The sequence below is a fragment of the Heteronotia binoei genome, chromosome 6, assembly GCF_032191835.1.
Source record: "Heteronotia binoei isolate CCM8104 ecotype False Entrance Well chromosome 6, APGP_CSIRO_Hbin_v1, whole genome shotgun sequence".
Taxonomy (NCBI): Eukaryota; Metazoa; Chordata; class Lepidosauria; order Squamata; family Gekkonidae; genus Heteronotia; species Heteronotia binoei.
In genome coordinates, this window is record NC_083228.1 from 135279421 (window position 1) to 135307387 (window position 27967).

The following is a 27967-nucleotide window of genomic DNA, read 5'->3' on the forward strand; positions in this document are numbered from 1 at the left end:
ACAATCCCTGGATTAGGAGAGCGGGCAGCCAGCCAGCCACCAGGGGCTTTGCCACACCCCCAGCAGCCCTCATTCACCCCTGCAGGAGACCACGCCACCCTTTCTCCACTTCTTAGGTGATCTGGGGCAGCAGGTGGCTTGCTGGCTTTTTGACTGGGGCGGGGCAGCCCAGGAGAGCCCCAGGTGAGCGAGGCCTGCTTGGGCTGGCTGGATCTCTAGCCAGCCCAAGCAGGCCTCGCTCGCCCAGGGCTCTCCTTTCTTGCATCGGATTGCTTTTGACTGGTTTTGTGGGGGGGAGGCGGCATACGCTAATGAGTTATGCTAATGAGCTCCAACACCTACTTGTCTACAAAACGACCCCTGTAAATATCTACGTACATGCAATTCCTAGCTAGCAGTTGGTTCCATCTAAGGATGCCAGCCTCCAGGCGAGGCCTGGGGATCCCCACAGATTAATTTTTTTGCATCCCTCTGCTTCGATGATTATTTGGCTAGCTGCTGGTAAGAACATCATCTAGCATATTTTAACCAGAGAATTGTTATTCCAGGTGTTGGCTGTTAACAGGCCATTAAGTGTTAAAAGGGGGGGATTAAATGAGAAAATTAATTTCATCTCCTCTCTCGTTTCACAATGGATTAATCGCGGCTGGTGGGAGCTCTGCTGCACCTTCCCCGATCCATTCCCACAGCCTAGAAGTATTGCGCCCAAGACCAATTACCCTAATTTCACTTTCATTTGTCCTTGGGATGCTTGGAAATCATAGCAAAGATCTTAAATTCTAAATCGGTCGGATTCATGACTCAGTGCGCAGCGGGAGCGCAGCTTTGCCAGGAAGGGAGCGCATAGCTAGAAGCAACCGGTGGTCCACGGCTTTTGCAGAACAGGAGGTGAGCTGTTCCCCCTCACTAGCAGCAATAGCGACGATTTGCCGGATAGAAACTGAATCTAACAGGCGCTTTGTGGGATCTTAAAAGATAGACAAGTTTTTATTCCAGCATTAAGCTTTGATGCTCCAGTCTGCGGGCTCCAGCCTGCAAGAGCTTAAATGCAAGAATAAAAACGGCCTCATCTTTAAGGTGCTATGAGACTCTTGTTTGATCTCGCCAGGGCTTTTTTTGTAGCAGGAACTACTTTACATATTAGGCCACCCCCCCCCCCCCGATGTAGCCAATCCTCCAAGAGCTTACAGGGCTCTTTGTACAGGGCCTACTGTAAGCTCCAGGAGGAATAGCTACATCAGGGAGGTGTAGCCTAATATGCAAAGGAGTTCCTGCTACAAAAAAGCCCTGAATTTCGCCAAAACAAATGGCATCATCCCTCCGGAGTAATTACAATGAGGTGCCAGCTCAGATCTAGCAACCCCACTGCAGTCACCTTGACAAACTAGCGTCTTGGTGCTGTCCTGGATGAAAGCCGTTGAGCTGGAGGAAGGCAAAGTAGATGCAGGGTAAAGAAATAGGAGGGAGACCAGCCCTTTTGGTGGGCTCTTCGGCCAAGAGAAAAGTTCTCTGAAAACAGAACTGCTGAGCCTGGATGGTTGTTTAGAAACTGGCCTATGCTGCTCTCTGGTGGTAATAAGTACAAACTGCAGTCTTGCCCAGTCACTGCTTAGCCGGGATGCTCTAGTCTAGGACAAAGGTGACCAAACTGTGGCTCGGGAGCCACATGCGGCTCTTTCACACATATTGTGCAGCTCTTGAAGCCCCCCTCTACCCTGCCAGATGACTTGGCATTTATCTCTTTAAATCACTTCTCTAAGTCAAGCCAGCAGGTGGCTTGGATAATGCATTTAAAGTTAAAATTGCTTTCTTTCCACTTCTCTCTCTCCATGTTTTCCTTCCTTCCTTTCCTCCTTCCTCCCTCCCTCCTCTTTCCTTCCTTCCTTCCACCCTCCTCCCTCTCTCCCTCCTTCCTCCCTCCCTCCCTCCTCTCAAGCATCTGACATTCATGTCTTGTGGCTCTCAAACATCTAACGTTTATTCTATGTGGCTCTTACATTAAGCAAGCTTGGCCACTCCTGCTCCAGGATACAGGCACCATTGTTGGGTCTGGTTTCAGATGGTTGGACAGGCCAGGCAGCCGTCTTTACCTTCACTTAGCAGAGTGCTCCTTCTGAGCTTCGGCGAAGCATCATGGCGTAGTCTAATGGTTACCACACTATCTCACAAACTGCACAGAGACCCTTTGCTTCAAGTTAATAAACCAGTACTGGTGGATTTATTTAAAAGAACATCATATAAATATAGTGGTGAGAAGGGGTGTCTAAACTATTCTAGCTAACTGGATGGCTTTGGATTGTAGTAGGCCATCTGCTTAGTTTATAAGTCTATATCTGCTTCGTATATAAGTCTGCTTAGTTTATAAGTCTATAGTCAGAACTATTTTAATCCATAATCTTTTGTGTGATAGTTGTCTTGTCCTGCCTATGAGAGGTCACCCAACACAGTAGGCATTTCACATGAATTCTGCATTGCACTCACCACCCCTGGGAAAGGTATGAAGCTTCCCTGGCTCACATATCAGACATGAGTAGAATTTCAGGTCTGGGGGCATGCCCTTGGCTGATTCCCATCACTAAGCCTGCAAGAACTGGGGTGGGCAGTTTGTTTTCAGTAGTTTAGAAGCATAGAGTTGGAACGGACCTCCATGGTCATCTAGTCCAACCCCCTGCACAACGCAGGAAATACCTCCCCCTAAATTCACAGGATCTTCATTGCTGTCAGAGGGCCATCTTGCCTCTGTCTAAAAACCTCCAAGGAAGGAGAGCCCACCACCTTCCGAGGAAGCCCATTCCACCGAGGAACTGCTCTAATGGTCAGGAAGTTCTTCCTGATGTTGAGCCGGAAACTCTTCTGCTTTAATTTCAACCCATGGGTTCTTTCTTCTGTACCTTCTGGGGCCACAGAAAACAATCCCTCACCATCCTCTGTATGACAGCCCTTCAAGTACTTGAAGATGCCTTGTTTCCTATACAGAAATATATAGGTTTGCTATATAGGTTGATCTAGGGAAGGGCCATGGTTCAATGGCAGAGCATCTGCTTGGCATACGGATGGTCCCAGGTTCAATTCCTAGCATCTCCATTTCAAGGATCAGGTAGCAGGTGACGCGAAAGACCTCTGTTGGAGACCCTGGACAAAGAAATAGCAGGAAACACGGGGAAAATCCATAAGGCTAGTAATATAGATAATCCAAGATGCTGCATAGCATATGAAAATACAGGAAGACCAGGGGTCGTTTTGTAGAAAAATAGGTGGCAGAGCTCATTAGCATAACTCATTAGAATACCCCCCCCCCCCGGCACCAAAAGCAACCCAATGCAAGAAAGGAGACCCCCAGGTCCCTGGAATTGCTTCTCCCAGCTACAAAGTGTTTGCACTATGTCTTCTTGAATGAATATAGACTGGAGCTTCCATAGCCAACAGATATTTATGGGTATAAAGTGACAAGTAAAAGGTAGTCCCTTGTGCAAGCACCAGTCATTTCCGACTCTGGGGTGACGTCGCTTTCACAATGTTTTCACGGCAGACTTTTTTACAGGGTGCTTTGCCATTGCCTTAGGAACATAAGAGAAGCCATGTTGGATCAGGCCAATGGCCCATCCAGTCCAACACTCTGCGTCACACAGTGGCCAAAAAAATTATACACACACACACTGTGGCTAATAGCCACTGAAGGACCTCTGCTTCATATTCTTATCTTTTTTTTTTTAGTTCACAAATCCTTTATTTTACAAATTTCATTTACAAAAAATGTATATATACACTCATATTTTTATCTAACCCCCTCTTGAAGCTGTCTACGCTTGTAGCCGCCACCACCTCCTGTGGCAGTGAATTCCACATGTTAATCACCCTTTGGGTGAAAAAGGACTTCCTTTTATGCGTTTTAACCCAACTGCTAAGCAATTTCATCGAATGCCCACGAGTTCTTGTATTGTGAGAAAGGGAGAAAAGTACTTCTTTCTCTACTTTCTCCATCCCATGCATTATGCCTTCCCCTGTCATTTACACTTTCCCCTCAACGAGCTGGGTACACATTTTACCGACCTCGGAAGGATGGAAGGCTGAGTCAACCTGGAGCCGGCTACCTGAACCCAGCTTCCGCTGGGATCGAACTCATGTCAGAGGAGAGGGCTCTGACTGCAGTACTGCAGCTTTACCGCTTTGCGCCACGGGGCTCTTAAAATGACAAGTACAAGGCAACAAAATTACCTGGGTCCGTAATAACGTACAACAAAGATATTCATCGTTCTGTGCTGTTCAACTTGTGTAGAGCCTACAGCTGGTTAAAGCTTCTATCGAAATGGGGGAAGATAAAAGTACTACCTCGTTGCTTTGTGTGCTATATTCCTAAGACTACTCTACAAGACTTCTGAGCTTTTGAACTTTGTGGAACTTGACCATCACATGGTCTCCTCAGGAACTGGACCGGGGACTCCTGTTCAAGTTGAAGGACTGTCTTTGCGTATTTCCAAGATTGGATTTTATATATGATCATTTATGTCCAGGAGCGAGGGTGTGACAAGCATAATTGAACTCCAAAGGGAGTTCTGGCCATCACATTTAAAAGGACCGCACACCTTTTAAATGCCTTCCTTCCATAGGAAATAATGGATAGGGGCACCTTCTTTGGGGGCTCATAGAATTGGACCCCCTGGTCCAATGCTTCTGAAACGTGGAGGATATTTTAGGGAGAGGCACTGGATGCTATGTGGAAAATCTGGTGCATCTACCTAAAAATACATCCCCCCCCCCCCGAGCCCCAGATCAATTCTCTATTATACCCTATGGCCTGATCCAACATGGCTTCTCTTATGTTCCTAAGGCAATGGCAAACCACTCTGTAAAAAAGTCTGCCGTGAAAACGTTGTGAAAGCGACGTCACCCCAGAGTCGGAAACGACTGATGCTTGCACAAAGGGACTACCTTTTACTTGTCACTTTATACCCATAAATTTCTGTTGGCTATGGAAGCTCCAGTCTATATTCATTCATGAAGAGCACAAAAACCTCTTCTTTGCAAATATTTCTCTTCTGATTTTCCACCTGGTCCGAGGATGGCGAGGAACTACGTTTCCCAGAATGCCTTACGAGCCCCAGGGAGGTCAACCCTGCCTCTTGCAGGTCATCCAGATGGAGGAGGAGGAGGTTGGAAGATGATGGAGTTCTCCCGCGCTTCTCCTCTTCCTCGGCTCCCGCGGCTGGAGGGAGAATTGGGGGTTGCCACCTCGGCGGGAAAGGTCAGTTTCAGCAGCAGGCGGGGAACCTCGCTGGTCTGAAGCAGGAGAAGATCAGGGTTCGAGTCCGGCGGCACCTTGTAGGGTTGCCAATCCCCAGGTGGGGGCAGGGGATCCCCTGGTTTGGAGGCCCTCCCCCTCCCCCTGCTCCAACAACAACAACAAAATTTTATTTGTATCCCGCCCTCCCCGCCGGAGCAGGCTCAGGGCGGCTAACAGCATCATTCAAATTTCAATTATACAAGGACACAAAAAAACAAAATTACATTTAAACATTAAAAATTCTGATTAAGTTTAAAATTAATTAATTAAATTAGAGTGGTAAAAGTGCTAATACTATTTGTTCTCTTATGATGGCGGTTATCATTAGCAATTTCTTTCTTCATCAGCGAAAGCCAGTCGGAAGAGGAAGGTCTTGCAGGCCCTGTGGAATTGTTCAAGATCCCGCAGGGCCCGCATTTCCTCTGGAAGTTGGTTCCATAGGCTCGGGGCTACAGAGGAGAAGGCCCGGTTACGGGTGCTTTGCAGCTTCACCTCTCTCGGTCCTGGAGTAGTCAACAGGTTTTTCCCGGCTGACCGCAGTGCTCTCTGGGGTTGATATGGGTTAGCAGAAAGGGGGGTGGGAGGGAAATGGCTGCTGGGCACTCAATTTTGGGCAGTATCGACAGAAGTCTAGTGTCCAGATCACGTGATGTGATGGTATCGCTTTCCTCTGCTCTGGTAAGACCTCCCCTGGAGTATTGTGTTCAGTTTGGGGCACCGCATTTTAAGAAGGATATAGACAAGCTGGAGCAGGTCCAGAGGAGGGTAACGAAGATGGTGAGGGGTCTGGAGACCAAGTCCTATGAGGAAAGGTTGTAGGAGCTGGGGATGTTTAGCCTGGAGAGGAGGTGGCTGAGAGGTGATATGATCACCATCTTCAAGTCCTTGAAGGGCTGTCATCTAGAGGATGGGGTGGAATTGTTTTCTGTGGCCCCAGAAGGTCGGACCAGAACCAAGGGGTTGAAATTAAATCAGAAGAGTTTCCGACTCAACATTAGGAAGAACTTCCTGACTGTTAGAGCGATTCCTCAGTGGAACAGGCTTCCTCGAGAGGTGGTGGGCTCTCCTTCCTTGGAGGTTTTAAAACAGAGGCTAGATGGCCATGTGACAGCAATGAAGATCCTGTGAATTTAGGGGGAGGTGTTTGTGAGTTTCCTACATTGTGCAGGGGGTTGGACTAGATGACCCTGGACCCAACTCTATGATTCTACTCCATTATTCCTTATGGCGATCGATTCCCATAGAGTATAATGGAGAATTGATTTGTGGGTATCTGGGGCTCCAAAGGGGCTGTTTTTTGAGGCAGAGATACCGTGATTTCAGCATATCATCCAGTGCCTCTCTGTCAGCATATGCTTACTGCTTGGTAAGACATCAGGCTGGAGTCTAATGCACATGATCTATGACAGTTCATGATCTGTGACAGTTCATGACAGCTTCCCTTATATGGTTCATACCGGGTCTGTCCAGAGCATTGTGCCTTTGCAAGATGGCTCCGTGCTGATTGGTGCTTCTGTATTGCTGCAATGTATATAACTGTGAATAGACTGTACTGCTCATCTCTGCTCTCAGTCGTGTTGTCTGGCGAAGCACTTTGTTAGTGTATACCAGCATAACTGTAAACTAGTAAATAAATGTAACTAGTTAGTGCAAGTCAGAGTGCCACAGTTGCTTTCTGTTATTAAGCATCGTAAGTCCAGGGCGTACCCGCAGATACGCCAACGCTCTCTTCAAAACACTACCCAAGTTTCAAAAAGGTTGGGACAGGGGGCCCTATTCGATGAGTCCCCGAAGGAGGCGCCCCTCTTCTCCACTTTTTCCTACAGAAGGAAGGCATTTAAAAGGAGCACGGTCCCTTTAAATGTGATTGCCAGAACTCCAGTGGGTGGCTTGGAAAATGATGATGATAATATTGGATTTATATCCCGCCCTCCACTCCGAAGAGTCTCAGAGCGGCTCACAATCTCCTTTCCCTTCCTCCCCCCACAACAGACACCCTGTGAGGTAGATGAAGATATTGGATTTATATCCCGCCCTCCACTCCGAAGAGTCTCAGAGCGGCTCACAATCTCCTTTATCTTCCTCCCCCACAACAGACACCCTGTGAGGTGGGTGGGGCTGAGAGGGCTCACACAGCAGCTGTCCTTTCAAGGGCAACCTCTGCCAGAGCTATGGCTGACCCAAGGCCATTCCAGCAGCTGCGAGTGGAAGAGCGGGGAATCAAACCCAGTTCTCCCAGATAAGAGTCCGTGCACTTAACCAGGACACCAAACTGGCTTTCAAATGCATTTAAAGTTGCTTTCGTTCCATCTCTCTCTCTCTCCCCCCCCCATTTATTTTCCTTCCTTCCTCCCTCCCTCCCTATCTTGCAGCTCTCAAACATCTGACGTTTATTCTTTGTGGCTCTTACATTAGGCAAGTTTGGCCGCACCTGATCTATTGCATTCTTAGAACGGACTGATCGGGCAATAGGATCTTTCTTTCCTTCTTGAAGCTCAGCAACAGGAATAGTTGATCAACGGGACCATGTTTTCCTCTTTCAGAGATCGCCCGTGGCCTTTGAGGAGGTAGCCATGTTCTTCACAGAGGAGGAATGGACGCTGCTGGATCCAGGCCAAAGAAAAGTCTTCTGGAAGGTGCTGGAGGAAACTTATGAGACCGTGGCCTCTCTGTGTAAGGCTTTTTCTCCTTTTATTATGAACACGGACGAGGAGGGGGAGGGGATAGCATCCTTCCTTTGACCCTCTTGAATTTTGGAACTGACTTCCCCAGGGTTTCCTTTTTGTTCTCATGGTATAAGCCAGGGGTGTTGAACTCATTTGCTACATGGGCCAGAACTGACATAAATGAGAGGCTGTATATATCATGAAATGTAATGCCAGGCAGCAGAGACATAAACTTTGCACTCGTTGGCCTTAAAGGTGCTTTCTTTGTATTTCTCCTGTGCAATCCGTGGAATTGGGCAAAATAATAATAATAAATTTTATTTGTACCCCGCCCTCCCCTGCCGAAGCAGGCTCAGGGCGGCTAACAATACGGTGCCCTGGTTCTTGCCTTCCTTCCCCAGGAGGAGGAGGAGCCTCACCTAACAGAATGGAGAGAGGCTTGGCTCAGTAGCTCTGCTGTGCAATTGAGAGATACTATCCCTCCCTCCCTAGGGAGCCAGTTTGGTGTAGTGGTTAAGTGAGCGGACTCTTATCTGGGAGAACCGGGTTTGATTCCCCACTCCTCCACTTGCAGCTGCTGGGATGGCCTTGGGTCAGCCATAGCTCTGGCAGAGGTTGTCCTTGAAAGGGCAGCTGCTGTGAGAGCCCTCTCCAGCCCCACCCACCTCACAGGGTGTCTGTTGTGGGGGAGGAAGGTAAAGGAGATTGTGAGCCGCTCTGAGACTCTTCGGAGTGGAGGGCGGGATATAAATCCAATATCTTCATCTACCTCACAGGGTGTCTGTTGTGAGGGAGGAAGGGAAAGGAGATTGTGAGCCGCTCTGAGACTCTTCGGAGTGGAGGGCAGGATATAAATCCAATATCTTCATCTACCTCACAGGGTGTCTGTTGTGGGGGAGGGAGGTAAAGGAGATTGTGAGCCGCTCTGAGACTCTTCGGAGTGGAGGGCGGGATATAAATCCAATATCTTCATCTACCTCACAGGGTGTCTGTTGTGAGGGAGGGAGGGAAAGGAGATTGTGAGCCGCTCTGAGACTCTTCGGAGTGGAGGGCGGGATATAAATCCAATATCTTCTTCTAAGGAAGGAGCCTCAGCCAATGGAGAAAATAGAGGCTTTGCTCTGTAGCTCCTGTGCGATTGAGCAAGCCTGGCAAAGCAAGCTGTGATACAGAAGGAAGCAACAGAGAAGGAGAAGGAAGCAGATGACAGCCAGTTCCTCGTGGGCCTGATAGGAACCCTCCGGGAGCCTGATTTGGCCCCCAGGGCCACATGTTCGACACCCCTTGTATAAGCCTTCCTCTCAGTGACAAGATGTTCTGGGGGTAGGAAGCGGAAAAGCTTTGGGTTGCTGCTGTGAGGTAAATTTTGTATTGAGCTTGATGAGGTCAGAGGCCACTGAAGCGAGGGTTTTTTTATAAAACAAGCAAGAAGATTTATTCATATACACAGGAAAGAGGAAGAGGAGGAGCCTGGATTAATACCCCATCGTTCACTCGTAGTCACAGAACAGTTCACAGTCTCCTTTCCCTTCCCACAACAGACACCCAGGGAGGGAGGTGGGGCTGAGAGAGCTCTGGGAGAACTGTGGCTAACTGAAGGCCACACCAGCAGCTGCATGTGGAGGAGGGGGGAATCAAACCCAGTTCTCCAGATTGGAGTCCGCCAGGCCTTTTTTTGTAGCAGGGACTCCTTTTCATATTAGGCCACATCTTTCTTATGCAGCCAATCCTCCAAGAGCTTACAGGGCTCTAAGTACTGTAAGCTCCAGGAGGATGGCTACATTAAGGGTGTGTGGCCTAATATGCAAAGGAGTCCCTGCTACAAAAAAAGCCACTACACCAAACTGGCTCTGTCGCATGAGGCGTCAAATGAGCAAAACCCCCTTTTATTCTATGTTCCCAAGCAAGCCTTGAATTCAACAGGAGCTCACAGGAGCATAGCTCCTGAACCTTTCTGAGGGTTCCCTTTCCTCCTCCCCACCTACCTTGACCATTGAATAGTAGGTGCAGCTGCATAACAATCCCTGGATTAGGAGAGCGGGCAGCCAGCCAGCCACCAGGAGCTTTGCCACACCCCCAGCAGCCCTCATTAACTCCTGGAGAAGTCAGTGCCACCCTTTCTCCACTTCTTATGTGATTTGGGGAAGTGGGTGACTTGCTGGCCTTTTGACAGGAGGGGTCAGCCCAGGAGAGCCCCAGGCGAGCAAGGCCTGCTTGGGCTAGCTGAATCTTTAGCCAGCCCAAGCAGGCCTCACTTGCCCGGGGCTCTCCATTCTTGCATTGGGTTTCTTTTGTCTGGGAGGGTGGCATATGCTAATGAGTTATGCTAATGAGTTCCACCACCTATTTTTCTACAAAACGTCCCCCGTCCCCAGCTACTTAATCTTTTAATTCTGTTTGGATGTTTGCTGTCGCAGGGGGCTGCATTTCCAGGAAGGACTCGCAAGCACCAGAGACGGCCACCATGCCTTTTCCTGATATCCAGGGGGCTCTGTTTCTTCAAGAAGGATACACACATTTATGGGACATGCAGTTCCTGAGGGCCTCTCTTCTTTCTTCTTTACCCCGGCTGGAGGGAGAATTTGGCTTCTGCACAACTGCAGGGACGGTGAGTTTAGGATTTCATCAACAGTCTTGAGCAAGAATAGAGGAAGGGAGAGAAAATACGTGGGAACAGGAGTGGAGGAGGAAGAGTTGGCCAGAAGGAGAGACAAGCTTCTAGATCAGATCACCGCAGAGGGGGTGGAGTCTTTGTGTTTTCACCCACTTGCAGACCTCATTTTGGGCAGAAGCTCACAGGAGCAGAGCTCTGGAACCTCTAAATGTTATTCTGCTCTTTCTTTCTACACCCCCCCCCCTTCAAATACTTGCTTCTGAGCTCTATTGTTCAACCCCCCCTGTGAGAATTTTGCTGAACTCTTAAGATTTGACAAACTTTCTACTATTTTTCACCACTAAAGAAAAAGGGGGAGGGGAAATAACCAAAAAAATGTCAAGCAGCCAGGCGGAAACCATCACGCCACTGCGGCCACGTAGGAGAAAGTCATTGAAAAAGTATGCTGGGAGTAAAGTTTTATAACGGTTCTAATTCACGAAGCATTTGAAGGTAGGTGCTGAGCGGCTATAATTTTGTGCACCTTCCGGCGATGCCGGGGGCGCGTGGCATATAGAAATAAGTTATGCAAATGAGTTGTGCTAATGAGCTCCAGCACCTCTTTTTCTACAAAACGACCCCTGCCGCTTGAATGTGTTTCATGCAGCCAGCCAGGCTTTTGTTTTATTCCTGTCAGCTAAACGACCCCCCTGGACTGATCCAGCATGGTTCGTTGGCTGGTCTTCCTGGACCCCATAGCTTGCTGTACTCATCATTTCGTCTCTGTGTTTGACCATATCTTGGTCCTATGATGAAAGTATTTTGAATGCCTACTGTCACTTCCTCCGGAGCAGGAACGCTCGACCTGGGCAGGATTTCAGGGGGTCCATGAACCTGAATGGGAAACATTGAATGGGAGGGACGGTGGCTCAGTGGCAGAGCATCTGCTTGGGAAGCAGAAGGTCCCAGGTTCAATCCCCGGCATCTCCAAAAAAAGGTCCAGGCAAATAGGTGTGAAAAAACTCAGCTTGAGACCCTGGAGAGCCGCTGCCGGTCTGAGTAGACAATACTGACTTTGATGGACCGAGGGTTTGATTCAGTGTAAGGCAGCTTCATATGTTCATAATGACATCTTTATTTTCATTCATCTCTCTCTCATTGAAAGGTAGCATTTCCTTCCATTATGAACGCAGGCAACAGACCCAGGGGTGGGATTCTAGCAGGAGCTCCTTTGCATATTAGGCCACACACCCCTGATGTGGCCAATCCTCCAAGAGCTTACAAAAAAGAACTTCGTAAGCTCTTGGATGATTGGCTACATCGGGGTGTGTGTGTGGCCTAATATGCAAAGGAGCTCCTGCTGGAATCCCACCCTGAACAGACCACAGTATTTGTATTTGTGCCTGTGACTCTGTCGTGAACAGGAATATGATATTTTCATATCATATTAAATAGTTGCAAACGTTTCAAAATATCCTTATGTCAAGCTCGTTTGGTATGAGGGATGGAGCTGACACCAATGTCACATTGTTGGGCCAGACCGAGTCATGTGTGCCTGTCAGGTCTTTGGTGCCCCTCCCGGTCCCCCGGCGTCGCCGTTGCCCCACCCGGGCACTCTGGGGCGTTCCCCGGAGGTCTCAGAAACAGGGGGGTGGGCACTGGGTTACTTCACCGCAGGCCCCCGTTCCCTCCTGGCTGTGCTATGGCTCCTGTCCCTCTCTCTCGCGAGGCAGCCTCTTTGCGCATCAGCCAGCTCTCCTCAGCGACCTCCTCCCTCCCTCCTTTTATGCTTCCCGACCCATCCTCCCCCCTCCCAGGACCTGCCCCTCTCTGGCTCCTCCCCCCTTCAAAGCCCCAGACGCCCAGGAGAGGTGCGTCGGGGCCGGGCTGACTGGGCGTGCCTCGGGCGTCCCAGCCCTCAGCGGCGTGCTGCAAGGGAGCGTCTCGTGCTGCGACGAGCTGAATGGCTCTCCCTCTTGCTCTCCGGCGTCTTGCCCCGGCCAGACCTCACGGACTCGAAGCCGGGCTCGCCGTCTGGGAGGCGTCGCTCGGGTGGCTGCTTTCGCCCCGTCAGTCGAGGTGAGGGGTGGGGCCTCCACAGGGGCTTGGAGAGGTGGGGGGGGCTCTTGGGGCGATGCCGGGGGCTTGGAGCGGCTGGCAGGCGCCGGGGGGTCTCCTCCGCGCAGTCCCTGCCCGGGCTGGGCGGGACAGTGCCTTAAAGTGTTTTGTTTTGTTTATTTGATTTGTATCCCGCCTTCCCCGTCAAAGCCGGCTCAGGACGGCTCACAATACATAACAGAATAACAATAAAAGGAAAGAAGGAAAGGTCCCCTGCGCAAGCACCAGTCGTTTCAGACTCTGGGGTGACATCGCTTTCACATCGTTTTCACGGCAGACTTTTGATGGGGTGGTTTGCCATTGCCTTCCCCAGTCATCTACGCTTTCCCCCCCAGCAAGCTGGGTACTCATTTGACCCACCTCAAAAGGATGGAAGGCTGAGTCAACCTGGAGCCGGCTACCTGAACCAGCTTCTGCTGGAATCGAACTCAGGTCGTGAGCAGAGGGCTCCGCCTGCAGTACTGCAGCTTTACCACTCTGCGCCACGGGGCTCTCTAAAGGAAAGATCCCCTGTGCAAGCACCAGTCGTTTCCGACTCTGGGGTGACGTTGCTTTCACAACGTTTTCACGGCAGACTTTTGACGGGGTGGTTTGCCATTGCCTTCCCCAGTCATCTACACTTACCCCCCCCCCCAGCAAGCTGGGTACTCATTTGACCCACCTCAGAAGGATGAAAGGCTGAGTCAACCTGGAACTGGCTACCTGAAAATCCAGCTTCCGCCGGGGATCGAACTCAGGTCGTGAGCAGAGCTTAGGACTGCAGTACGGCAGCTTCACCGCTCTGTGCCAGTTACATTAAACATTAGGTTAAAACAATTTAAAACAAAGTGTAATGCCAGGTACCGAAAATATAAACTTTATAAACGACACAGGGGCTGACAGCAGACAGCCAGTTTGGGGCGGCTTGCAACTACCCCGAAAAGAGTCGTCTGGAAATGGAGCGCCCCAGAGCTTCTAGAGGGCACTTGGGAAAGGGGCGGGCCATGGGTTCCCAGGGAGATCTGGAACCCTCACGCATCCCATCTGCGGCTCCCTAGACGCTCTATGGGCGCTTCCTGGCTTTCCAGACAGCTGGGGAGGCGCCCCAGCGAAAAGGCACCACTTTGAAAGTGGTGCTTTTTCGAGCCAGCTCCCGGCAAGCTGGCTGTTCTCACCCAGGGAAACCCAATTAACAATATATACATTTCTTAAAACTCCAAATACAAACAAAAGCAGTTGATTCCTAGCAGTGAAAGCGACCGATTTACTGAAGAACCCATAAAAGCCCCAATAAATGTATATGCAAGACGAGGTTTTTCCCCAAGGGATACCATAAAAAGGGGTGAGTACCTTACATTTCCATACATACTGCTTGCTTATGGGCTGGGTAAGAGCCTTGGGCGAGCCAGTTCTGGCCCCCGGGCTTTATGTTTGACACCCCTGATTTTCATGCATATATAACCATGGTTCTGAGGAGAGGTCTAGACATGTCACGTGCTTGTCCCAGCCTTGCTGCAGACTGCCAAAGAGGTCCATGGTACAAGGAAAGAACTCCTGCTCTAGAATAAAATCAGAGCCCAGGGGAACCTTTTAAGACCAACAAAGTTTTATTCAAAGTATGAGGTTTTGTGTGCAGGCACACTCATTCAGATACAACAGAATGGAAGAAAACCATTCAAACTTGTAGGCAGGGTGGAATGACTGACCCCTGCTGGGAGCCTGGAGAATACTCAGGGAGGCGGCTGGATAAGCCTGCCCCTGCCTCCCGACGGGGTATTTCAAGGACAGTCTCCCATCCAAGTACTAACCATAGTTGACCCTGTTTAGCTTCCAAGATCTAGTCTGGGCCATCCAGGTCAGGAGGACAATGTATTACATTCTTTAATTGGTTGATTGGCCAGTGGGATTCTTTTGTGTCTTTTTTGAAGACAGGAAGACCCTGTTTTCCTCTTTCAGAGATCTCCGGTGTCGTTTGAGGAAGTTGCCGTGTTCTTCACAGAGGAGGAATGGGCTCTGCTGAATCCGGGCCAAAAAAAACTCTACTGGAACGTTACAGAGGAGAACTATGAGACTGTGGCCTCTCTCGGTAAGGATCTTTTCCCCTTCTGTAATGATCATGGAAGAGAAGGGGGGATGGCAGCCTCTTGGTCCCTGCCTGAGGTCTTTCCGAGGTGCCACCCCATTGGGGAGTGAAATGGGCTTGATGGAAAGTTCCAGCTAAAATCTTGGTGGAGGAGAACATGAGAGTCGATTGGGAGGAAGGTGGCAGGGATAGGGTTGCCAGATCCCATTCAAGAAATATCTGGGGACTCTCGGGGCAGAGTCAGGAGACATTGGGGAGCAAGGGTGTGACAAGCATGATTGAATTCCAAGGGAGTTCTGGCCATCACGTTTAAAGGGACCGCACACCTTTTAAATGCCTTCTCTCTTTCTTTCTTACCCCTCCCCACCCCCCAATACTTTCTTCTGGGCTCCATTGTTCAGACCCCCTGGGAGAATTTTGCTGAACTCTTGACAGGCCTTCTAATATAATAATAATAATAATAATAATAATAATAATAATAATAATAATAATAATAATAATAATAATAAATTTATTTTTATATCCTGCCCTCCCCCGCCAAAGGCGGGCTCAGGGCGGCTTACAGACATGGCATTCCATGATTCAAATAAAACAATATACACAACAATTTAATATAATCAGTTACATAAATAATTAAATAAAATAGATAAAATAGGTGCTATAAATACTATAAGTTATGATATCCACAAGATGGCTAGGTAACTACACGTCAGTTTAGCCAGGTTCTGTTTCAAAGGCAAGCTGGAAAAGAAATGTTTTGCAAGCCCTGTGGAATTGGTTCAGGTCCCGTAGGGCTCGTATCATCTCTGGAAGATGGTTCCACCATCGAGGGGCCATTACGGAGAAGGCTTGCTCCCTGGTAGTCTTCAGTCTAGCCTCTCTTGGCCCAGGGATTGTTAGCAGATTTTGAGAACTGGATCTCAGTGCTCTCTGGGGGATAAATGGGGAGAGGCGATCCTTTAGGTAGGCAGGTCCTCGGCCATATAGGGCTTTAAAGGTAATGACCAGCACTTTATAGCGAACACGGTACACAACCGGCAGCCAGTGCAGATCCCGCAGCCCAGGCCGCACGTGTTCCCACCGCGGTAGTCCCATTAGCAGCCTGGCCGCCGCGTTCTGGACTACCTGAAGTTTCCGTGTTCGGTATAAGGGCAGCCCCATGTAGAGGGCATTGCAGTAGTCTAGTCTCGAGGTGACCGTTGCGTGGATCACAGTTGCTAGGTCGCTGCGCTCCAAGAAGGGAGCCAACTGCCTCGCCCTCTTGAGATGAAAGAAGGCGGATCTAGCAGTGGCAGCTATCTGGGCCTCCATTGATAAGGAGGATTCCAGTAGCACTCCTAGGCTCTTGACTTTGCGCACTGGTATCAGTGGCGCACCGTCAAAAGTCGGTAGGGTAATCTCCCCTCCCGGTCCGCCGTGGCCCACGCAAAGGACCTCAGTCTTTGCCGGATTCAACTTCAGCCCGCTCAGCCTGAGCCAGTCAGCCACGGCTTGCAACGCCCGGTCCAAATTTATAGGGACATCGCCAGCCCGGCCGTCCATCAATAGATAGAGCTGAGTGTCATCTGAATATTGATGACAACCCAGCCCATACCTCCGTACAATCTGGGCAAGGGGGCGCATGAAGATGTTAAACAACATCGGGGAGAGAACTGCCCCCTGAGGCACCCCACAATGAAGTGGGTGTCTCTGAGACAGCTCCCCCCCAATTGCCACCCTTTGTCCCCGACCTTCAAGAAAGGAGGAGAGCCACTGTAAGGCTAGCCCCCGAATTCCTGCGTCGGCGAGGCGGCGGGTCAGCAGCCGATGGTCGACCATATCGAACGCAGCCGATAGGTCTAACAGCAGCAATACTGCCGAGCCGCCTCGGTCCAGTTGTCGTCGGAGGTCATCCATGAGGGCGACCAGGGCTGTTTCCGTCCCATGGCCCAGGCGAAAGCCGGACTGGCATGGGTCTAAGGTGGAAGCGTCCTCCAAAAAATCCTGTAACTGCAGCGCCACCGCCCTCTCAATAATTTTGCCCAAAAAGGGCAAATTTGAGACCGGTCGATAATGTGCCAATTCGGCCGGGTCTGATGAAACTTTTTTCAGGAGAGGGCGGACCAGTGCCTCTTTCAGGGGTGTTGGAAAACACCCTCTGAAAGAGATCGATTTATAATATCCCGTATAGGATATCTTAATTCCTCCTGGCAGGCCTTAATTAGCCAGGAGGGGCATGGGTCCAGATCACAAGTCGTGGATCGCGCAGTGCCAAGAATTCTGTCGACCTCCTCCAAGCTGAGCGGGTCGAAGCGATCCAGGGTTAAATCAGAAGACACGCATTGGGCCTCGAGTTCACTTACTGCGTCCAAATTGGCAGGGCAGTCGTGGCGGAGCGATTGGACCTTATCAGCAAAAAATTTCGCAAAAGCCTCACAGCCAATCTCCAATTCCTTAGCTTTTAAATTGCCCTGCGGCAATGTAGTAAGGTTCCGAATTATTCTAAATAATTGGGCCGGACGCGAATTTGCAGATGCAATCTTAGCCGCAAAGTATGTCTTCTTTGCGGCCTTGACTGCCATCTCATAGGACTTCATAAACTTCCTATAAGATGTTCTAGTCGCTTCGTCACGAGTACGCCGCCACTGCCTCTCTAGCCGTCTAAGACCTTGTTTCAGCTGGCGTAATTCCGGGGTATACCACGGGGCCAGCTTAGTCCGAGGTCGCAGAGGGCGCCGAGGTGCGATCTCCTCGATGGCCCTAGAGAGCCGGCTATTCCAGGTCTCAATCAGGTCGTCGAGGGAGTCGCCAGAGGACCAGGGGTCCCGCAGAGCCATCTGGAACCGTTCCGGGTCCATTTGGCTCCGCGGGCGAGCCATAATCGGCTCTTCGCCTAAACAGGTTTGGGGAGGCATATCTACACGGGCCTTGAGGGCGAAGTGATCTGACCATGGCACCGCCTCTGCAGTTATATCGCTCACTGCTACCCCAGCCGCAAAGATCAGGTCTAACATGTGTCCGGCCTGGTGAGTGGGGGTTACAACAAATTGAGAGAGTCCCAGTGTCGCCATGGAAGACACTAGGTCCATCGCCTGACTAGAGGACGGGTCATCAGCATGGACGTTGAAGTCACCCAGGATTATCAATCTTCGGTGCTCCAGCGCCCAGCCTGTCGCCGCCTCAATCAGGGACGGTAAGGCGTTGGCTGGTGCGTTAGGCGTACGGTACACCAGCCAAATCGCCAACCCCTCTCCAACCTCCCAACTCAGACCGGCACATTCAATGCCCTCAATCTTTAGGGCCGGGAGCGCCCTGAAGGAGTAAGCCTCCCGTGCAAATAATGCCACTCCTCCCCCCCGCCTGCTAGTCCGCGATTGGTGGAAGACCGAGTAACCTGGGGGAGCTGTTTGCGAGAGGGCCACTGTATCACCCTCCCGGATCCAGGTCTCAGTCACGCAAGCCAGGTCCATGTTCTGTTCGAGCATAAACTCTCGAAGAGTTGAGGTCTTGTTGTTAATGGACCCGGCGTTGCATAACACCAATGACGGAGGCGGGTTACACCTGGTCCTACTACCTGTCACCCTTGGGATGGGACGCAGATCGGAGGGGGGCCGAGCACTAACATGTCTCTGTCCTCCTCCCTTATACCATCTGCTCCCACCGCCATATCTCCCCCTCCCCAGGAGCACTGGAATCCCTGAGCTAGCCATTTCTCGTTGGCGGCAGCTGCTATATTGACCACTGTCAAGGCTGCTATCTAATTGTTCTCACCCCACTCTGTCCCACTAGATTCTAAGTCCTAATCAACCCAAGAACCCCCGCCCAATTCCTTTAAATATATTTGATAAATTAATTCCAATAGCAATCAATTTTTTTTTAAACTCTCTCCTTAATTTAGATCAATTTGCTAAGAATATTTATATAATCCAGACCAAATATATAATAATAAATAATCAAAGAGTTAATTGGTAGAAAAATTCATTTTAAACTAGTGGCTTACAGGGTGGAGTTAAACAGTTATTAAAGTGCGATGTAATTGCAGTTTAAGTTATTAAAGTGCGATGTAATTGCAGTTTAAGTTATTAAAGTGCGATGTAATTGCAGTTTAGACGTTCCCCGTGAGGTAGCAGGCACCGGTAAGATATAATGGGATATTGCCAATAAAATACAGTCAGCATAGAGTAAAGTGCAAAGTGCAGAGTCCAGGGCAGAGTCAGGGGTGCCGTATGAGTGCGCTAGATGGTTCCGGGGGGGTCGCAGGCTCTGGGTGCAAGTCTCGCGGTTGGGGGCTTGTTCGGTGTATCTTGCGTAGGCTGGTGAGTCCGGGTGGGTGAAAGCCCCCCTCGTGCTCCCCCGCCACGCCGTGGCCCTTCCCGCTTTATCTATAGGGACAACCAGTTCGTAAGGAACCCCTATTTTGCCTATGCGGCCAGTTGTTATTTTTAAGCACCCAGGTCACCTGCATCAACTCCCGGCGTTGTCTGTGTCTGTAGGCGCCTCGAGACTCTCCGGGGCGTCTGCCCTTCCGGCACTCCTCCCGTCGTTCCCAATGCATAAGCGTCGGGGGTCTTTCACTGTACTCGCCACTGCTCTCCTCACTCCCCGGGTAAACGGTTCTGGCTGCAACGCCGGCTCTACTCTCGGCTCTCGGCTCCACTCCTCGCCCTGCCAGCAACTCCGAACTCCAACAGGGCGTCAGTTACTCTCCCAATAGAGCGGGTTCTGCTCCGGCCCAGCTCGGCACCGTGGACTCGGCGTCAGGGTGTTCAGGATGTTCCGTGGCCGCTAGACCACCAGGCCGCCGGACCGCGATGTTGCTTTCGCTCCCGGCCCGGGCGTCCACTTCATCGCCGCGCTCGGCCGCCATCCACGCCGCCGCCTCGGCTGTGCTCGCGGTCAGGTAGGCCAGCGCGGACCCACCCTCGGTTTGGCTTAGTTTGATGTTAGGGGCCCGGCGTCGGGGTATTTCGCCGGCACCCTAGTTCTCCATGAATCTCCGGCGTCTCGCCCCTCAGCAAGGGTCGGTACCAGCCTGTCCGGGTCTCTTGCTGGTGGTTAGCAAGCGGTAAGAACCCGGCTTTCGGGAGCTCTAGCACCTGAGCTCCTTCCTAGGTCGCCATCTTGCCATCTCCTTATGTGTGTCCCCACACACACACACAAAAAAGGAAAATAACCAAAACATATAAAACAGACAGATGGAAATCTTCCTCATACCACTGTGGCCGCATAGGAGAAAGTCATTTCAAAAGTATGATGGGAGCAGCGTTCCATCTAAGCTGAGTTAGTGTGAGCTAGCTCACAGTTTTTATAACCTCCGGCTCACACGTTTTTGTCTTGGCTCAGGAACAATGGCTCCGGAGCAAACTAATTGATGCAGTTGCTCACAACTTGAATTCCAGTAGCTCACAGAGTAGGATTTTTGCTCACAAGACTCTGCAGCTTAGAGTGAGTAATGGATGGGAGTAAGGTTTTATTATGACAATTCTAATTCAAGAAGCATTTTAAGGTAGATGCTGAGCTACACTTTAGTACACCTTCCGGTGATGTCAGGGTGTGTGTGCCATATACCTGCTGGCAACCATCATATGACCCCTGCTGGCAACCCTCATATTCTCATGTTTCTTTGTGTCCTTCTTCCCACTGCCCAACCAATCTACCTTTACTTGCACCCCCTGGTCATCTCCTGTCCCTCCTTCCCTTCCCCTGTAGCCTCTACCTAGGAAAAATCTGGTGGAGTTATGCTGTGCCAGCCCATCCTCTAGGGTAGGTCCCATTGCATGGTATTAGCCTGGCTGGGCCCAGTGGGGGAACCTTCAAGGACTTGTGGGGAGTCCCTTATTTCCCCCTGGATCCCCCTCCTTGTACTATTTGTCTCCACCCAGCAGCCCCCGCACACACCCCTTTCCATACTTCCTTCTCTACTACCCGCCCACCCACCTTATAACCTACCGCACGGGTTCAGCTGCACTGATAACTTATTCTCTTTATACTCCACCTTTCTTTCTTCCCACTGATGACTCGACGCAGCTGACATCATTCTCTGTGACACCATTTTATCATTACAGCAACCCTGTGAGGTAGGCGAGGCTATGCGAGTGTGTGATTGGCCCAAAGCCCCACCCAGTTTGCTTCCAGAGCAGAATGGGGATTCCAATCGAAGTCTCCCAGGCCCTAGTTGGAAACTCTAACCACTGGGCCATGCTGACTTTTTGCAGTCTGGCTCCGATTGCTGCTGGACCTGGCCCAGGGGAGACTCCCTCAGAGGCCAAAGCAAATCTCTAATGGGCACTGTCACCTGCCCCTGCCTCTGACTGACAGAAACCCAGGCTTGAAGGCTGACAATAACATGTGGTGGCCCGGCTACCATGTTTCTTATGTTAACGGCACCGCTTCCAATGTTTTCAAGTGTTGTAACCAATGTTCCCTCTAAGCTGAGTGAGTGTGAGCTAGCTCACAGATTTTTAGCCTCCAGCTCACACCTTTTTGTCTTAGCTCAGGAAAAATGGCCCCAGAGCACAGTAATTCAGCAGTAACTTGCGACTTGAATGCGAGTAGCTCACAAAGCGGACTTTTCGCTCCCAAGACTCTGCAGCTTAGAGGGAACATTGTAACCCCTCCATGTACTTTCCCCCAGATTTTCCTGCCAGCCTGGGTCATTTTCCAAGTTTGTAGAAAGATCTGTCTTGTCTGTCCATCTCTCCAGTCTCTGGATTTAAGTGCTCCTTATTTTATTCTTTTTATTTAATTACAGATATTTCAATGTTCAATATTTTTAAAGCAGTTCTTTTCCTATTCTAGTTTATGTGTTCCCAAACTTAAACACCAGAAAAATTATGTACTGTAATGTGATTTCAAGGGCAAATTTCTGCAACAGAAGCAAGACGTATCCTCCCTTGTCCCTTTGTCACCGTTTCTCCTTTTCCAGGATATCCAGCTGGGTGGTTAAATATTCCTGAAGGTTTTTCCAGGCCCCATGATCTGGTTACACAAAATGCTATTAGAGTGAGCCAGTTGGGTGTCATGGTGAAGGGCGCGGACTCTTATCTGAGAGAACTGGATTTGATTCCCCACTCCTCCACTTGCAGCTGCTGGAATGGCCTTGGGTCAGCCATAGCTCTTGCAGAAGTTGTCCTTGAAAGGGCAGGTTCTCTCAGAGCTCTCTCAGCTCCACCCACCTCACAGGGTGTCTGTAGTACGGGACGAAGGAAATTGTGGACTGCTCTGAGACTCTTGAGATTCAGGGTATAGGGCAGGATATAATCCAATATCGTCTTCTTTTAGAGAGCCAGTTATTATTTGATTTCTGTCAATTTGTAGTCCGCGCTTTCCCATGGTGGGCTCAGGATGGATTCCAACAATCAAACAGTTAAAACAGATCAAAAGGTTAAAAATAAAGCAGTTGAGCCACAGCTCAGAGTTAGTTCAAGGCAGCATGGATGGCAATTCAGTTATGGAAGATGTGAACATATCAGTTGAGGCATACCTCAGTTCGGTGTAGTGGTGAAGTGCGCGGACTCTTATCTGGGAGAACCGGGTTTGATTCCCCACTCCTCCACTTGCACCTGCTGGAATGGCCTTGGGTCAGCCATAGCTCTGGCAGAGGTTGTCCTTGAAAGGGCAGCTGCTGTGAGAGCCCTCTCAGCCCCACCCTTCTCACAGGGTGTCTGTAGTGGGGGAGAGAGGAGATTGTGAGCTGGTCTGAGATTCGGAGTGGAGGGCAGGATATAAATCCAGTGTCGTCGTCGTCTTCTATTCTGCTAACCTGTTCACTAGTACTTGTACCTTTTCATTCTTATTTGATTTCTGTCTCAATTTTGCAGTTGGAGATGTGAGGGAGATGGTGAATGAGAAAGAATCCGGAAGGAGATTTGTGGAAAAAGACAGCAATCTGCAGGTGGAAGCAAAATCTAGGGACAAAGTGGTTTCAACAGAACAGCGCAGAAGGAAAATGGAAGCAAATGAGAAACAAAGGAAGGAACTGGTTACTTGTCAGGGAAGAGTGGAGAAGCCATATAAATGCTTGGAGTGTAGAAGATGCTTCATTCACAAAGGCACGCTAAGAGCACATCAAAAGATTCACACAGGGGAGAAGCCATATAAATGCTTGGAGTGTGGAAAATGCTTCTCCTGGAATGTTAGCCTACATTCGCATCAAAAGATTCACACAGCGGAGAAACCATATAAATGCTTGGAGTGTGGAAAGCGCTTCTGTCGGAATAGCCAGCTAACTGCACACCAAAAGAGTCACACAGCGGAGAAGCCATATAAATGCTTAGAGTGCGGAAAGTGCTTCTATTGGAATAGCCAGCTAACTGTACACCAAAAGATTCACACAGGGGAGAAGCCGTATAAATGCTTGGAGTGTGGAAAGTGCTTCCCTCAGAATAGCCAGCTAACTGCACACCAAAAGATTCATACAGGGGAGAAGCCATATAAATGCTTGGAGTGTGGAAAGTGCTTCTCTCAGAATAGCCAGCTAACTGCACATCAAAAGATTCATACAGGGGAGAAGCCATATAAATGCTTGGAGTGTGGAAAGTGCTTCCTTTGGAATAGCTGGCTAATTGTACACCAAAAGATTCACACAGGGGAGAAGCCGTATAAATGCTTGGAGTGTGGAAAGTGCTTCTGTTGGAATAGCCAGCTAACTGCACACCAAAAGATTTGTACAGAAGAGAAGCCATATAAATGCTTGGAGTGTGGGAAGTGGTTTTCTCAGAATAGCCAGCTAACCTCACACCAAAGGATTCACACAGGGGAGAAGCCATATAAATGCTTACAGTGTGGAAAGTGCTTCTGTCAGAACGGCCAGCTAACTACACACCAAAAGATTCACACAGGACAGAAGCGGTATAAATGCTTGGAGTGTGGCAAGTGTTTCTATTGGAATAGTCAGCTAACTGCACACCAAAAGATTCACACAGGGGAGAAGCCATATAAATGCTTAGAGTGTGGAAAGTGCTTCTGTCAGAGTGGCCAGCTAACTACACACCAAAAGATTCACACAGGGGAGAAGCCATATAAATGCTTGGAGTGTAGAAAGTGCTTCTTGCGGAATAGCCAGCTAACTGCACATCAAAAGATTCATACAGGGGAAAAACCATATAAATGCTTGGAGTGTGGGAAATGCTTTTTTCAGCATGGTAGTCTAACTAAACATCAGAAGAATCACACAGTGGAGAAACCATATAAATGCTTGGAATGTAGAAAGTGCTTCTCTCAGAACAGCCAGCTAATCGCACACCAAAAGATTCACACAGGGGAGAAGCCATATAAATGTGTGGAGTGTGGAAAGTGCTTCCATCGAAATAACCAGCTAACTGCACACCAAACAATTCACAAAAAAGAGAAACCATATAAATGTGTGGAGTGTGGAACGTGCTTCCATCGAAATAACCAGCTAACTGCACACCAAAAAATTCACAAAAAAGAGAAACCGTATAAATGCTTGGAGTGTGGAAAGTGCTTCTATTGGAATAGCCAGCTAACTGTACACCAAAAGATTCACACAGGGGAGAAGCCGTATAAATGCTTGGAGTGTGGAAAGTGCTTCTCTCAGAATAGCCAGCTAATTGCACATCAAAAGATTCATACAGGGGAAAAGTTGTATAAATGCTTAGAGTGTGGAAAGTGCTTCTTTCACAATGGCAGCCTAACCAGACATCAGAAGAATCACACAGCAGAGAAGCCATGTAAAAGCTAAGAGTATGGAAAGTGCTTTTCTTGGCGAGACCACCTAACTGTACGTTTAAAAATTCACACTGGAGAGAAGCCTTATAAACATCGTGGAATGGATTACTCTTAGGTTAGCATCTGAACTACACGTCGGTATTTTCATACAGAGGGAAAACATCTATACTACCTGGATTGCAAAAATAATAATTATTATTATTATATTTTTAAATTTATATCCCGCCCTCCCCGCCGAAGCAGGCTCAGGGCGGCTCACATAAAAGAGAATCCAATGCCTAGAGAAAGGAATGAGGCTCGGTCAGAGTTGAAGCCTTTCCTTCTGCCGCTGATAGAATAAATAATTAATGTTTATTAATTCAATAAAAGGAGACGTATAAAACCCAGAAGGCCCCCACCTTTTCCTAGTTTCTAGCAGTTAGCTGTGGCTAGGATATTTTCTGCTGTATTTAACCTTCAACTTTCAGACTCCGAGATAGAAACCCCCCTCCTTTTGTATTCTGCCTTTTAGTTTCTTTTTTAACAGCATTTGTCTCTCTAAGCAAATAATAAAATAACATTTAGAGTAGGGAAAGTTTTCATGAGTTACAATTTATTTCATGTAGCATGAAGGGTCCAAGGGAAAGATATGTCCAAGGGCAAGCTGCTGTGAATACAAAGACCATGCACATAAATTTTATTATCTTGCGGGGTAGATAAGGGGAATGTTGCTAGGCAAATGTATTCTTTTTTAAAAATTAAACCTTTGTGTCAAGCCCCCAGCTTGCGGCGGCCGAGGTAGACTGTAAACTCTGCGACCAATGGCAGTTTGCCACAGAGTGAGGTAGGGATGACGTCGGTAAAGCTTTAAGATGCTGGGGCTTGGCTGAATTAGGCAGAGAAGGGCGTTTTGATTGCTCTTCTCTCCGCTGTCTGCAGAAAGCGAAAATAAAGCTGTTTTTCTCTGAACAAGAATGTCTCCAGCCTGGTAAATTGTTTGGGGTTCAGGGCTAAGGCCCAAAACCGGTTGACACCGCAAGATTCACACAGGGGAAAGAACTTTCCCATCGCAGTTGACATGCAGAGAAGAACAATCCCCAGTTTGTAGCTGTCAAAACATATACCATTGCGGAGAAACGCCATCTTAGTTAAGGTTGGTGCTTGGTTGGGAGGGAACCTGAAACTGTTAAGGCAGGCTTTGTGGCGTAGCCTTCCCTTCATTCCCTCCTCCCTTCTGGAGTTAAACCAGCACCTCTAGGGGGAAAGCCTCCTAGAGGGGCAGGAAGTTCTTTTTTTTTTATTGGAGTTAGGCGGGAAAAGGCCAGTTCTCGGCTGGCACTCAAGGAGAGAGGTTGTCAGTCTGTGGGCTCTTGACTGTGGGAGAGGCCTTCTCCTGGGGGAGAGGAGGAGTGGACCCCAGGCAGTCAGACTGAGGAAGTCATTCACAAGGCAAGGCAAGTTTAAACCAGGGATGGGAGGATGCGTTTAAATCTACCTTTTATTTGTCCTTCTGGTTGCTGTTCAGGTGCTGTGCTAAACTTTAACATGTAACTGTTTTCTTTTTGTTTGTTTTTCCTTATTAAACATTTTTACTGTTTTGAATGCTGGCAGTCAAACTTTGTACCACATAGATCTCCAACCGCTTTAGACCACGCTGCTTATTGAAGGGGGCCCCGGGGAATGGGGGGAAGGCATGTAGTTGGATAAGGTGCCAATCCTCCAGGGGTTCCCTGAAGAAGTGCTGTGGTCTCTGTGATACCCAAGTTCAGGGTGGCAGAGGACCTTGAGGCCTGGCCTCAAAGCTGGAGAGGGGGATTGGGAGTCCTATTCCTCTCAGTCCGGAAACCCTGGGCTGAGCAGGTGGTGGCAGCGAGCCAAAGTGGCCGGAGGAGAGATAGCTCCCTCTAGGGGCTGGCAGCCAAGAAGGGGGGGGGGGCTCAGGGAACGGGGTCTGGTAAGCAGACTGGGGCCGTTCTTTCACAACCATCTTAAAGGAATTTTTTAGTCTGTCTCAGCTATCTTTTTAGAAATAAATTTTATTTTATTTGAAAATCCAACTAAATAAATACAGCAAGTTATTCAGTATGTTTCGAACAGGGCCTATCTCGTGTTAAAGTAACATTAACGTAGCATATATAAGTGGAGGTTAAGTTCTCTGCTGACGACCAAATAACGAATAGAACAGAGCAAAGCAAAGCAAAATAAACAGAACAACACTTCATAATTAAAAATACAGCAAAATTCTATAGTAGCTATTATTAGGTAGAACATCATGTTCTGTTAAATAGTCTACAATCGGGTACCATATGGCTATGAAATCTTCTTGCTTTGCAGTCTGAGTCAAATGGGTTATTTACTATTCAAAGTTATTTTCTCCAGCTGTATACTGTTGATATTCTGCTATCCTTCCAATTCTGAGCTATCGCTGTTCTAGCAACCGAAAGTAAGGACAGGTTTCTTACCTGTAACTGGTGATCTTCGAGTGGTCATCTGTGCAATCACACATATGGGTATTCCGCAGGATAGGCCCTGACCTCGGAGAGTTCAAAAGCAATCTTGATCGTAGATCTGGCGCGCCTCCCACTCGTCCTGGGGAGGAGGCAGCTACTGCGCATGCCTGGACGAGGGGGAGGTGCTTAGCCACTCAGTTTCTTCCCGCCGCCGGACAGGTGGAAACAATTGAGCTAGATGAGCGTCCAGCAGCGGGGAAGGCTGGGTGGGTCTGTGTGATTGCACAGATGACCACTCGAAGATCACCAGTTACAGGTAAGAAACCTGTCCATCTTCTTCGTGGTCTCTGTGCATTCACACATATGGGTGATTAGCGAGCTATTCTTTCGGAGGTGGGTGCTGGATCTGTAAGAATATGCATGGTTAGAGCAAAAAACGTTATGAGTATAGTACTCACAGTGGTTAATCGAAGATGGAGCGCAGCACTGCTTGTCCGAAGGAGGCATCACGCCGGGCACGGACGTCAAGAGCGTAGTGCGAGGCGAAGGTAGATGTAGAGGACCAGACGGCGGCAGCGCAGATGTCCTCTATAGGGACGCCTTTCATGAAGGCCGATGAGGTAGCGACGGCTCTGGTCGAGTGAGCTCGTATGTGCTGGGGGACTGGCTGTTTTGCCAGTTGGTAGCAGAGTTCTATGGCGGCAACGAGCCATTTGGAAAGTCTCTGAGTAGATATTTTGCTGCCCTTATTGTGGGCGGCGGAGGTGACAAAGAGTCTAGGGTCCTTACGGAACTGTTGAGTCCTGTCTATGTAGAAGGCTAAGGCCCTACGTGCGTCCAGGTTGTGGAGTGCCCTCTGCCCTGCATCCGCGGGGTGCTGGAAGAAGGCTGGTATGGTTGACTGTTTTCCCAGGTGGAAGGGAGATACGACCTTTGGCAGGAAGGTCGGGTCGGGTCGGAGTACCACCGTGCTGTCCGCCCTGAGTGCGCAGATGTCGCTGGCCCTCTTACCTGTGGTGAGGGCTGTGAGCAGCGCTGTTTTCCATGATAGCAGGTGTAGTGGAATGGAAGCCATGGGCTCAAAGGGTGGCTTCATGAGCTGACTAAGGACGAGAGAGAGGCTCCAAGTAGGAAGGATTTGTTTGATTG

General features: G+C 49.3%; 1 protein-coding gene across 1 annotated transcript in view; it reads left to right on the forward strand.

Annotated features, from left to right (window-relative positions):
- The first annotated feature begins 5059 nt into the window (after nt 1-5059).
- Nucleotides 5060-27967, forward strand: part of LOC132574360 (zinc finger protein 14 homolog) — a 34069-nt gene continuing 11161 nt past the window's right edge. The window contains exons 1-5 of the mRNA XM_060242722.1: nt 5060-5242; nt 7825-7954; nt 10365-10555; nt 14594-14723; nt 22520-23569. Of these exons, the coding sequence (XP_060098705.1) occupies nt 5060-5242; nt 7825-7954; nt 10365-10555; nt 14594-14723; nt 22520-23569 (1684 nt within the window). The remainder of the gene's footprint in view (nt 5243-7824; nt 7955-10364; nt 10556-14593; nt 14724-22519; nt 23570-27967) is intronic.